This window comes from Vipera ursinii (assembly GCF_947247035.1).
Source record: "Vipera ursinii genome assembly, chromosome: 3".
In the NCBI taxonomy this organism is placed as follows: Eukaryota; Metazoa; Chordata; class Lepidosauria; order Squamata; family Viperidae; genus Vipera; species Vipera ursinii.
Genome location: NC_139516.1, coordinates 7149545 through 7162133, shown reverse-complemented (window position 1 = coordinate 7162133; position 12589 = coordinate 7149545). Strand labels below are relative to the sequence as shown.

Genomic DNA, 12589 nt, shown 5'->3' with positions numbered 1-12589 from the left:
CTCAAAAAAATAAAGGGAACACAAGATAAGACATCCTACTATTAAATACAGTACATTGTGTTGTTTAAGTGTTCCCTTTATTTTTTTGAGCAGTATATATAGATAGATAGATAGATAGATAGATAGATAGATAGATAGATAGATAGATAGATAGATATAGATATATATATATGTATATATATATAGATATATATATGTGTGTGTGTGTGTGTGTGTGTGTGTGTGTGTCTATGTGTCTGTGACTCTGTGTGTGTGTGTGTGTGTGTGTGTGTGCGTTGACATGAAAGCAGTATTCCAGTATCTCAGGGGCTGCCACAAAGAAGAGGGAGTCAAGCTGTTCTCCAAAGCACCTGAAGGCAGGACAAGAAGCAAGGAATGGATACTAGTCAAGGAGAGAAGCAACCTAGAACTAAGGAGAAATTTCTTGACAGAACAATTAACCAGTGGAAGTTGTGGTGCTCCAACACTGGAGAATTTTAAGCAGAGATTGGACAACCATTTGTCTGAATTGATACAGGGCTTCCAGCTTGAGCAGAGGATTGGACTAGAAGACCTCCAAAGTCCCTTTCAATTCTTACTATTCTGTCAAGAGCTGACTTCCACCAACTTCTACAATTTATCCTCCTCCTCCTCCTCCTCCTCCTCCTCCTCCTCCTCCTCCTCCTCCTCCTCCTCCTCCTCCTCCTCTTCTTCTTCTTCTTCTTCTTCTTCTTCTTCTTCTTCTTCTTCTTCTTCTTCTTCTTCTTCTTCTTCTTCTTCTTCTTCTTCTTCTTCTTCTTCTTCTTCTTCCTTTCAGCGGAAACAAACGTGTCTTTTAAGAATCAATCATGGCATGTCACTGTATGCCATTTGCCGTGATTTCATGTTGCTGCTATTTTCAGAGAGTCAAAAGAATGACACTTATTTTTTTAGGCTCTTCAGTAGGAATTGGTGGATAGAAGATTAGGGAAGGGTGTGTGTGTGGCTAGTCACACACGCACACACATATCCATAAATACCATTCTCAATACTTTCTTTGACTAAATCCTCTACTGTCTTTAGCTGGATTTGTCTTCTTGGATGACCAGGAATAGAAACTTCCATCCAGCATTAATACAGCGATGCTGTCAACCACTTCCTGTCCTATTGGATTCTGCTGAATTTTTCATGAAGGGCTTTTCAGAAAACCAAAAGTAGAGCTTATTATTTATTTATTTATTTATTTATTTATTTATTTATTTATTTATTTATTTATTTATTTATTTATTTATTTAAAATCCTGGATTTCTTTAGCTGGCAAATGAATTAGTTAGCCTCATCGCTTCCTGCTTTGAGAAAATGTCCCAAACAATCTCCTAAGTGACATTCCTATTTTGTAAGCTGTCCAGAGACGTTGGACATGAGATGGATGGCAAATAATTTTTTATAAACAAGTAAATAAATTCCTACATGATGAAAGGAAAGCAAAATGCCACAAAGCAAAAACTTGAGCCGGTTTGACAACTTTTAATTTGTTTTTAACTTTTTTCTTTTCTTTTCTTCCTGAGGGGACAGACAAACTTTCTAATAATGCTGTGAGCTGTTAGCCACCATTTTTACTTTTTACGATTGCTGAGGGAGCCAATTCAAGAATTGAAATTGTGAAGACTGATGCCTATTATATTCATTTTAATTCTATTGTAGAACAGAATGATGAGATGTGTTCTTTCAGTACAGTAGGAAGAAGATCAACAAAGGCCAATAATCTTACAACAAATTTGATAGTAGTCCCGTGTTTGCATTTCACGATTCCCGATTAGGGAAATCTCTCCACCAGAAAAGCAGTGTAGGAGATAGGGATAGCACTTAGACTTGTATACCGCTTCACAGTGCTTTACAGCCCTCTCTAAGCGGTTTACAGAGGCAGCATCTTGCCCCCAACAATCGGGGTCCTCATTGTACTGACCTCGGAAGCATGGAAGGCTGAGTCAACCTTGAGCCGGTTAGAATTGAACTGTTGAACTGCCAGCAGCCAGCAGGCAGCTGAATTAGCCTGCAGTACTGCATTCTAAGGGACGCAGTGGCTCAGTGGGTTAGGACGCTGAGCTTGTCGATCAGAAGATCGGCAGTTTGGCAGGTCGAATCCCGAGTGCCGCGTAGCAGAGTGAGCACCTGTTACTCGTCCCAGCTTCTGCCAACCTAGCGGTTCGAAAGCACGTAAAAATGCAAGTAGAAAAATAGGGACCACTACGGTGGGAAGGTAACAGCGTTCCGTGCGCCTTTGGCGTCTAGTCATGCTGGCCACATGACCACGGAGACGTCCTCGGACAAGCGCTGGCTCTTCGGCTTTGAAACGGAGATGAGCACCGGCCCCTAGAGTTGGAAACGACTAGCACGCATGTGCGGGGGAACCTTTACCTTTACTGCATTCTAAACAGTGCACCAGGACAGCTCAAAGTTGAGCAGGCTGAGCCCAGAGCTGTGTATGTCAAATGCCTCGTCGGCCTCAATTCCCTGAGTGCCCACAAGAGATCTAAGCCCAGCCCTCCTTGAATTCCATTGACTCATATCTACCTCCACTTTGCTTGGTCATTCAGATCCTTGCAGAGAGCTTCAGCTCGCAGTAAACCTTTATATTCATTTGAACTGCCTGGATCTGATTCTGATTTCTCGTGCTCGGTAAGTGGATTATGATGGCTCAAAAGGCGGGTTTCATATAATCTGTTCAAAGCAGCCCTCCAAGACGTGTTGCTGCTTGAGCTGGCCCGTCCGTCTGTCTGTCTGCCTGTCTGTCTGAAATCAACATGGAGATTAGGCTGTCCCTTCGCCTCTTTTGAAGCCCTAAAGCAGTTCCACCAACTGAGAAGAGCAATTGAAGTTAATTAGGTTTATTTATTTATTTATGTATTTAAAACAAGAAACATAGGCCTTTGTAGATCAATTTGGGTTGCCAGTCACGCTAAGGAATGTGCAAGGTTTCAGGGCTGAAATGATATTAAAAAAACACGTAAGCAGGAAACCAAGTTTGGTGTAATGGTTTAAAGATGCTGAGTTCAATTTGTCTGTTTGTTTGTTTCCTTCATTATTTTTATCATTAATTCAAGGTGGCGAACATACGTAATGCTCCTTCCTCCTCCTATTTTCCCCCAACAACAATCCTGTGAGGTGGGATGGGCTGAGAGACAGTGACTGGCCCAAAGACACCCAGCCATCTTTTCTGCTTACAGCAGGACTAGAACTCACATTCTCCTGATGACTGGCTCAAGGTCAGTCAGCCAGTTTTCATGCCTTAGGCGAAACTACAACTCACCATCTCCTGGTGATTGGCTCAAAGTCACCCGGCTGGCTTTCATGCCTAAGGCGGCACTAGAACTCACCGTCTCCTGGTGATTGGCCCAAAGTCACCCAGCTGGCTTTCATGCCTAAGGCGGGACTAGAACTCACCGTCTCCTGGTGATTGGCCCAAAGTCACCTAGCTGGCTTTCATGCCTAAGGCAGGACTAGAACTCTCAGTCTCCTGGTTTCTACCCTAGTTCCTAGCTAGATATCTCTGGGTTAGTCCCTCTCTCTCGACCCTAGGACGAAGGTAATAACAACATACTTCCAAACACCTTTCCAAGGAAACTGCATGGACTTGTCTATGTCGTTTCCAGGAGATATTTTGGGACACACATATGCACACACAGATATCTAAAACCTGTGTCTTTAATTTCTCATACTTGAAATCGGTCTCAAGAGAACACCTCATACGGGAGCCCCTTCTAGGGGATTTTCCAGATTAGGAGTGTTGGCAACCATGGAATACAGGCAGTCCTCGATTTACGACCAAAATTGAGCCCAAAATTTCTGTTGTTAAGTGAGACATTTTGCATTTTGCCCCATTTTACGACCTTTCTTGCTACCGTTGATGTTAGTAACCCAGTTGTTCAGTCAATCTGGCCTCCCCATTGACTTTGCTTGTCAGTAGGTTGCAAAAGGGGATCACGTGACCCCAGATCACTGCAACCATCGTAAGTATGATTTGGTTGCCAAGTGCCTGAACTTGAGTCACGTGATTGTGGGCATGCTATGAAAGGTGTAACTGTGAAAAATGGTCCTAAGTTGTTTTTTTCAGTGCCATTGTAACTTTGAACAGTCACTAAACAGACTGTTGTAAGTCAAGGACTATCTGTAATCAGAGAAAACAGCTACCTGGAAACAGCTATCTGCTACCTCTAATAATGACATAAATTCAGAAACATCACCAAGAGCAGGGGTAGGCCACCTTGGCTCTTTTAAGACTTGAGGACTTCAACTCCCAGAATTCCTGAGCCACCTTGGCTCAGCTTGGAAACCTCTCCCTTTCCCCTCAGCATGGCTGGCTCAGGAATTCTGGGAGTTGAAGTCCACAAGTCATAAAAGAGCCAAGGTTGCCTACCCCTGATCTAGGGCATTTCAGTGTATTAGTTAAACATTACCTCAGGGATAGGCCACCTTGGCTCTTTTATGACTCGTGGACTTCAACTCCCAGAATTCTTGAGCCACCATGGCTCAGCTTGGAAACCTCTCCTTTTCCCCTCAGCTTGGCTGGCTCAGGAATTCTGGGAGTTGAAGTCCACAAGTCATAAAAGAGCCAAGGTTGCCTACCCCTGATCTAGGGCATTTCAGTGTATTAGTTAAGCATTACCTCAGGGATAGGCCACCTTGGCTCTTTTATGACTCGTGGACTTCAACTCCCAGAATTCCTGAGCCACCATGGCTCAGCTTGGAAACCTCTCCCCTCAGCATGGCTGGCTCAGGAATTCTGGGAGTTGAAGTCCACGAGTCATAAAAGAGCCAAGTGTTTGCCTACCCCTGAAAGAGGAATTAAAAGCTTCTCATACGGTAAGGCAGCAAAACAGAAAAGCAAGGAAAAATGACTGTGTAACTGAAATTCTTCTGAAGACACCATCCTGATCAGGCATCAAAATTTTCTTGAGTTTCTTACTTGCGGAAAGATTTTACAAAGTCATAAAACATAAGAAGCGGGAGAAATTGTCTTTTTGATTTGTTATATTATAAAGGCAGTCCTGGACTTGACTTATGTCCACAAGTGAGCCCCAAATTTCTGTCACTAAGCAAGACAGTTTTTAATTGAATCTTGTCCCATTTGATGACCTTTCCTTCCATAGAAGTTAAGTGAATCACCCAGCCCTCAAACTATATTGTCCCTAAGATCCTCTTTGTACAAGTGGTCCTCGACTTACAACACAATTAAGCCCGATTTTTTTTTGTTGGTAAGTGAGGCATTTGTTAAGTGGGTTTTGTGCCATCTTACAGCCTTTCTTGCCACAGTTGTTAAGCGAATCACTGAAATTGCTGCAAAGTGTGAAAAATGGTCATAGGTCGCTTTTTTCAGTGCCGGCTGAATGGTCACTAAGCGAACTGTTGTAAGTCGAGGACTATCTGTGCTGCAAAAATCCAGACACCCCTAGAGAGCAGCAAACTGACCGTCTTCCGTGTCTCTTGCTGACCTCTTGTGATCACGGGAAAAATTGCAGCCCAGATCCTCACAAAGTAAATGAGTCCAAGCCATGTATGCACAAATGTCCATCTCAAAGGAGGAAAAATTGTGCTTTTTGTGTGTGAAAAATGGTCACAGGTCACTTTTGTAGCATGGTTGGAACTTTGAATGGTCACTAAATTTATGGTTGCAAGTCAAGGGCTACCTGTACTAATTTTGTGAGGACAATTAACCAATGACACAGCTTGCCACCAGAAATTGTGGGTGCTCCATCACTGGAGATTTTCAAGAAGAGGCTAGAGACAGTCACTTGTCTGAGATGGTATAGGTCCTCCTGCTTGAGCAGGGGGCTGGACTAGAAGACCTCCAAGGTCCCTTCAGCTCTATTCTATTCTATTCTATTATTCTATTCTATTCTATTCTATTCTATTCTATTCTATTCTATTCTATTCTATTCTATTCTATTCTATTCTATTCTATTCTATTCTATTCTATTCTATTCCATTCCATTCCATTCCATTCCATTCCATTATTATTCTATTCTATTCTATTCTATTCTATTCTATTCTATTCTATTCTATTCTATTCTATTCTATTCTATTCTATTCTATTCTATTCCATTCCATTCCATTCCATTCCATTCCATTCCATTATTATTCTATTCTATTCTATTCTATTCTATTCTATTCTATTCTATTCTATTCTATTCTATTCTATTCTATTCTATTCTATTCTATTCTATTCTATTCCATTATTATTCTATTCTATTCTATTCTATTCTATTCTACTCTATTCTATTCTATTCTATTCTATTCTATTCTATTCTATTCTATTCTATTCTATTCTATTCTATTCTATTCTACCCTACTCTATTCCATTCCATTCCATTCCTTTCAAAGGGATCCATAAAAACCAAGACTGTGAAACATAGAAGAAACCACTGGGTCCAGAGCCAATAAAGCTTAATGAAAAGTTTTGCCATGCTCTTTTGCTCAAAAGACCCTGTTCTACACAGTGTTCAAGGGTGGCCCCCCCTAGCAATCATCACAAGATAACAGACCTCACCATAGGCTGATTCTTCCTACGTTTGTTTGACTTTTCTTTCTTCTGCATTCCGAAATAAAGCTATTACATCCCCTCCAAAATTAGTTGGTTTTTTTTAAAAAAAACCCACCACAAAACTCTCTCTGCTTCATCATCGCTCTGCAAAATTGACGTCTCACTTGGAGATCTCCCACCCCTCCACCCACCCAAAATTAAAAAAAAAAAAGAAAAGCAGAAAGGGGAAAAAAAAGATCCTTTAAGTAAGCAGAGAAGTCCTTGGTTTCCTTCCTCAGATTTCAAGGATTGTGGCTCGCTTCTTCTTCGCAGCCTCCCGACTCAACCATGCAGAAATCCAAGGTCAGTGTCCGATTCTCTGTTCGCAATTTAAGGTTTTCGAAATTTGGCTTGGCGATGTGACTTTCTGCGCCTACGTGGGTGTGTTTTTTTCTCCAGGTTGCCTTGTCGATTTGGTTGTGATAGGATTTGAGTGGTGAACTGTTTTGAGTTGCTGGCTTTTTATCGCCGTAGGAGTGAAAGGATGGAGCTATAAAGTGGGGAAATTCTTGATGGGAAATGAAATATCTCCTTTGCTTGAAATAGGGCTGCAAAACCTCCTATAAAGCTTGTGTTTTTTTATTTTTTTTTATTTTAAGCAAGATTAGGTCAACGTACTTTTTTGAACATACTTTTTTGAACAAGCTGGCCTGGCCTGATAAGGGGATTGGGGGGGGTTTGTTATTGTTGTTATTGTTATTGTTATTTTATTGTTATTGTTTGTTATTGTTTGTTATTGTTATTTTATTGGGTTTTTAAGATATATTTTAATATATGGGCATTTATTTAATCTTGTTTTAACTTTTGTAATTTTGTATTTTTATTCTTGCCCTGTTCACTGCCCTGAGTCCTTCGGGAGAAGGGCGGTATAGAAATATTATTAAATTAAATTAAATTAAATCTTATGGGGCTGTGGCAACGAGAAACTCTTAAAAGAGGTGTTTTTTTTTTTAAAAAAATAACTGTTATTATTATTTTTTATTGTTTGAATGTTTTTGACGGTCTTTGTTTTTTAAAAATGTTTTCAAGATTTTAACTGTAATGTAAGTGCTTGAATTGTGAGCCTCCCCCCCCCCCGCCCCAGCGTGCTGTGTTGAGATGGGTGGCTATAGAAATTAAATCAGCAAATAATTAAATAAGCAATCGAATAATTAAATGAACTCTTAAGGCATGGAGGTTGTGCAAATCCTCATTTTATCGATCCTAGTGAGGGTTTCAAAATCTTTAAACTCCAGGTAGCCATTGGCTTAACAACAGTTCATTTAATGACTGTTCAAAAATAACCGGGAAAAAGTGACTTGCGACTATTTTTCACACTTACGACCGTTGCAAGCATCCCCCACGGTCACGTGATCCAAATTCGGACACTTGGCGACTGATTCATATTTAGGATAGTTGCAGTGTTCCGGGGTCACGTGATCCTCTTTTGCGACCTTCTGACAAGCAAAGTCAACGGGGAAGCCAGATTCACTTAACAACCCTGTTACTAACTGAACAGCTGCAGTGATTTCCCTTAACAGCCATGCCAAGAAAGGTCGTAAAATGGGGCAAAAATCGCTTAGCAAAGGTTTTGCTTAGCCACTGAAGTTTTGAGCTCAATGGTGTAGTGGTTCCTCCTTCGTCCGGGCATTCCTAATTCTTTACGATCCGTTGGAGTTTTGTTTGGCAGAGTTGTCTGTCAGTAATGGTTGCTTTGAGGTCTTGTAAGCTGCGGCTCATATAATCAAAATATTCTGAAAGTTGCTCTGAATTTTGAGGTGGAAACTGGGAGGGCAGAAAAATCCCCAGCTCTGTTTAGATGATCGATAGGACGCGTTGAGGTATTTGCGGCCATCTTTCTTTTAAAAGGTGCTGCTATCCTTGAATTAAGTGAATTAATACGGGCTTGGTTCTGTACAAACCTGTTTGCCAACTTGGCACCTTCCGTTGATGTGAGCAATTTGAATTTCCTACCCAGAACAACTTAGGACAGGGATAGGCAACCTTGGCTCTTTTATGACTCGTGGACTTCAACTCCCAGAATTCCTGAGCCAGCATGGCTCAGCTTGGAAACCTCTCCCTTTCCCCTCAGCGTGGCTGGCTCAGGAATTCTGGGAGTTGAAGTCCGCGAGTCATAAAGCGGCCTAGGCCAGGGGTAGGCCACCTTGGCTCTTTTATGACTCGTGGACTTCAACTCCCAGAATTCCTGAGCCAGCATGGCTCAGCTTGGAAACCTCTCCCTTTCCCCTCAGCGTGGCTGGCTCAGGAATTCTGGGAGCTGAAGTCCATGAGTCATAAAAGAGCCAAGGTTGCCTACCCCTGACTTAGGGGGTGTCAGCAGGGGTGAAAAACCCAGGATCCTTTTGGACGTGAGTGCATCCATGCACGTACAAAAGTTTCAGAGCTTCGGTTGCAACATTGCATCTTGCATCTTGTGAATGATGACCGCCATCCATCCACGATGCCCCTGGAAGAACTTCTTGAGGAAGCTTGCTGAGATGGATCTAATCTTAGCATAGGTTCAGGCAATGGGTGGTGTTACAAAGCTAGGACACCACTGGTGGGATGGGCTTTGGATTTTTTTTTTTAAATCAAAGTTGAAATTTGGGAAGTTGCACGAAAAGCAACTTGGGGGGTTCCAAGCGCTTCAAGAAAAATCAACTTAATTTTCTGCTTTACCTTAGACCAGGGGTAGGCAACCTCGGCTCTTTTATGACTCGTGGACTTCAACTCCCAGAATTCCTGAGCCACCTTGGCTCAGCTTGGAAACCTCTCCCTTTCCCCTCAGCATGGCTGGCTCAGGAATTCTGGGAGTTGAAGTCCATGAGTCATAAAAGAGCCAAGGTTGCCTAGCCCTGCCTTAGACGTTAAAGGGAAAAATGGCCATAGAATTAAAAGTGGATTATTTTTTAAAAAAATTGTAAGAAGGACAATTGGATATATAGAACTAAACCTCTCATGTCTGGTTGTAACTCTCAATTGAGCAAAACAGTGCAACACAGGGCGAAAAATTTTAAGTTAACAAACCTCAGATCGGCTAATTTAAAGAATGCATCCAACATCTGAGACCCAAGGCTCCTATGGGATTGAATTGTGGCAAAGTTGTGCTGGCGCCAGTGATGCCGCAAGCAGCCACAATCATGTGATCACCTGTTTCAATGCTCCCCGCCAGCTTCCTAGAAGGAAAGTTAATGGGGAAGCCGGCAGGAAGTCGAAAGTCACTTTTATTCCCTGTTTTGTTTTTTTTCCACCCACCTGTGGTCGTTTTCTTTCTCTATTTAGGTAAAGAAATATCTTGGGTTGTCTAATATATAGATATATATTAGAGTAGCGGTCTTCAACCTTTCCAGCTTGGTGGAGTGGGGGAGGTGAGGATGGGGAAAGGGGATGGGTCCGCGTGAGTGGCAGGCGAGCTTGTGTGTGCTCACCCACTGTTTCTGAACAGGCTGCTTCTGAACAGACCCCCTGCATTACACCATATTTACTCTAAATATATTTAGTCTTAGAGCAACAAAGGTGATAAAGGATCAAGAGGTGCTAAATCATATGATGAATAGTTGAAGGGCCTAGGAATGTCTAGGCTATCAAAGAGAAGGATTAGGGGAGATGGTATAGCTGTGTTTCAATATGTCAGGGGTTGCCACAAAGAAGAGGGAGTCAAGTCCTAGTGGACAATCACTTCAATATGAGCCAGCCGTGTGCTGCAGCTGTCAAAAAAGCCAACACACTGCTAGGCTGCATTAACAGAGGAATAGAATCAAGATCATGTGAAGTGTTGATACCACTTTACAATGCCTTGGTAAGGCCACACTTGGAATACCACATCCAGTTTTGGTCACCACGATGTAAAAAAGATGTCGAGACTCTAGAAAGGGTATAGAGAAGAGCAACAAAGATGATTAGGGGACTAGAGGCTAAAACATATAGGGAACGGCTGCCCGAATTGGGTATGTCTAGTTTAATGAAGAGAAGGACAGGGGGGGACATGACAGCAGTGTTCCAATATCTCAGGGGCTGCCACAAAAAAGAGGGAAGCAAGCTATTCTCCAAAGCACCCGAAGGTAGGACAAGAAGCAACGGATGGAAACTAATCAAAGAAAGAAGCAAACTAGAACTAAGGAGGAATTACCTGACAGTAAGAACAATCAATAAGTGAAATAGCTTACCTCTGAACATTGTGGGTGCTTCATCACTGGAGATCTTCAAGAAGAAATTGGACAGCCATTTGTCTGGAATGCTATAAGATTTCCTGCCTTGAGCTGGGGGTTGGACTAGAAGACCCCTGAGGTCCCTTCCAGTCCTATGATTTTATGTTCTATTTTTTCTCTCTCTCTCTAGATATATAGGGGGAGAGATCTCTGTACAAATCCAGCCAGGCTCGGATTCCATGACATTTGAGAGGGATCAAATTAAGTCTGAGATTGCTGAGAAAGCAAATATTAGCTGCCTCTTTGGAGAAACTAAATTGCAACCGATATTTATTAAATCTTTCTGACAGTCCTGGGGCAACGGTGTAAGGAGTGAAGAAAGGCGAAAACTATGCTTGAGGGGCAACGTTTTTCTACACAACTATTTCAAAACCTTTGATAATCCCACCCCAGACCTCCCTGCCATTCATGCCCCATCACACTTGGCAGATCCTGCTCAGGTTGCATCCAGGCATCTGCAGAGTCTCCTTCGAGAATTGGCAGTTTGCTCTGATCTCTAAGTTCTGCATCGGCCGCCTGGCCAGATGAAAATTCTTCCCTCCCTTTGATCTGGTAACCTCTCCCTTTCTTGAAAGCACAAAAGGGAAACGATTGGGTAGCCCCTCTCTTTCTGCCCAGCCCACCTGACAGAGTTGTTCTTGTAGGGAAAATAGGAAGAGGAAGGAAAGAAGGAAGGAGATGGGAGAAGGAAGGGAGGGAGGGAGGGAGGGAGGGAGGGAAGGAAGGAAGGGGGAAAGAAAGAGAAGGAAGGAAGGGGGAAAGAAGGAAGAAAGGAGATGGGAGAAGGGAGGAAGGGAGGAAGGGGGAAAGAAGGGAGGGAGGAATGGAGGAAGGGAATGAAGGGGAAAGAAGGAAGGAAGGAGATGGGAGAAGGAAGGGAGGGAATGAAGAAGGAAAGAAGGAAGGAAGGAAGGAGATGAGAGAAGGAAGGGAGGGAGGGAGGGAGAAAGAAGGGAGGGAGGAATGGAGGGATGGAATGAAGGGGGAAAGAAAGAAAGAAGAAAGGAGATGGGAGAAGGAAGGGAGGGAGGAAGGAAGAAAGGGTGGGAATGAAGGGGGAAAGAAGGGAGGGAGAAGGAAGGAAGGCTGATACGTTGGCTGCTTTGAGTTTATAAAAAATGGTAGCCACAGCATATAAATAAATCCAAATAATTAAATTAAAAATGAAAGCTGGCTGGGTAGTTCCACCTTAGGCATAAAGGTTAGCTGGTGTTCTGTACCAGCCTGCTACCGGCCCTGCAGAAAAGGCAGGGACAACCCCTTTTACAAGAAGGCAAGAGGCTGGAATTACACCTGCCAAATTTATTGCTACAAAAACAAATAGAACAAGACACAAACCAAGAAACAGGAGCTTTTCAAGCGGTTGCCTTCAGCAAACCAGCCCTCCCACGCATTCCCCTTTTATACAGTTCAGGGCGTGGCTTCTCTCTGCCTCCTTCCAAGGTGCCCCATTGCCTTCCTCTGTTTACTCCTGATTGACTGCCTCCTGCGTCGGGCGTCCTTGAACAGGGCCAGCTGTGGGTCATCTTCATCCATGCTGTCAGGCTCACACAGCTGGGTCTGCGTCGTGACCAGGTGGGAGGGGCCTGGCTGAGGGCTCTCATCAAGCTGTCCAATCCCCTCAGCAAGCTCTTCAACACCCCCCTCCTCCTCCTCCTCTGAGTCGTCTGACCCAACTGCCGAACCCACAGGCTGACCCTGAATCACAACAGCTGGGTGGTTTTTTGGTCAGTCACTCATTCTCAGCCCAGCCTACCACACAGGGTTGTTGCGGGGAAAACAGGAGGAAGAAGGTGTTGCAGGATCCGTTGGCTGCCTTGAGTTACTTGTAAAGCAATAAAGGTGGGGTACAAAGGAACAAACA

The 12589-nt window shown here is 43.2% G+C and overlaps 1 protein-coding gene across 1 annotated transcript in view; it reads left to right on the top strand.

Moving 5' to 3' along the window:
• Window positions 1-9904: 9904 nt before the first annotated feature.
• The window catches only part of COL20A1 (collagen type XX alpha 1 chain), a gene marked incomplete at its 5' end in the record, with an annotated part of 168770 nt that continues 166085 nt past the window's right edge, over window positions 9905-12589 (top strand). Inside the window, one exon of the mRNA XM_083358223.1 lies at window positions 9905-9914. Within this exon, the coding sequence (XP_083214349.1) occupies window positions 9905-9914 (10 nt within the window). The remainder of the gene's footprint in view (window positions 9915-12589) is intronic.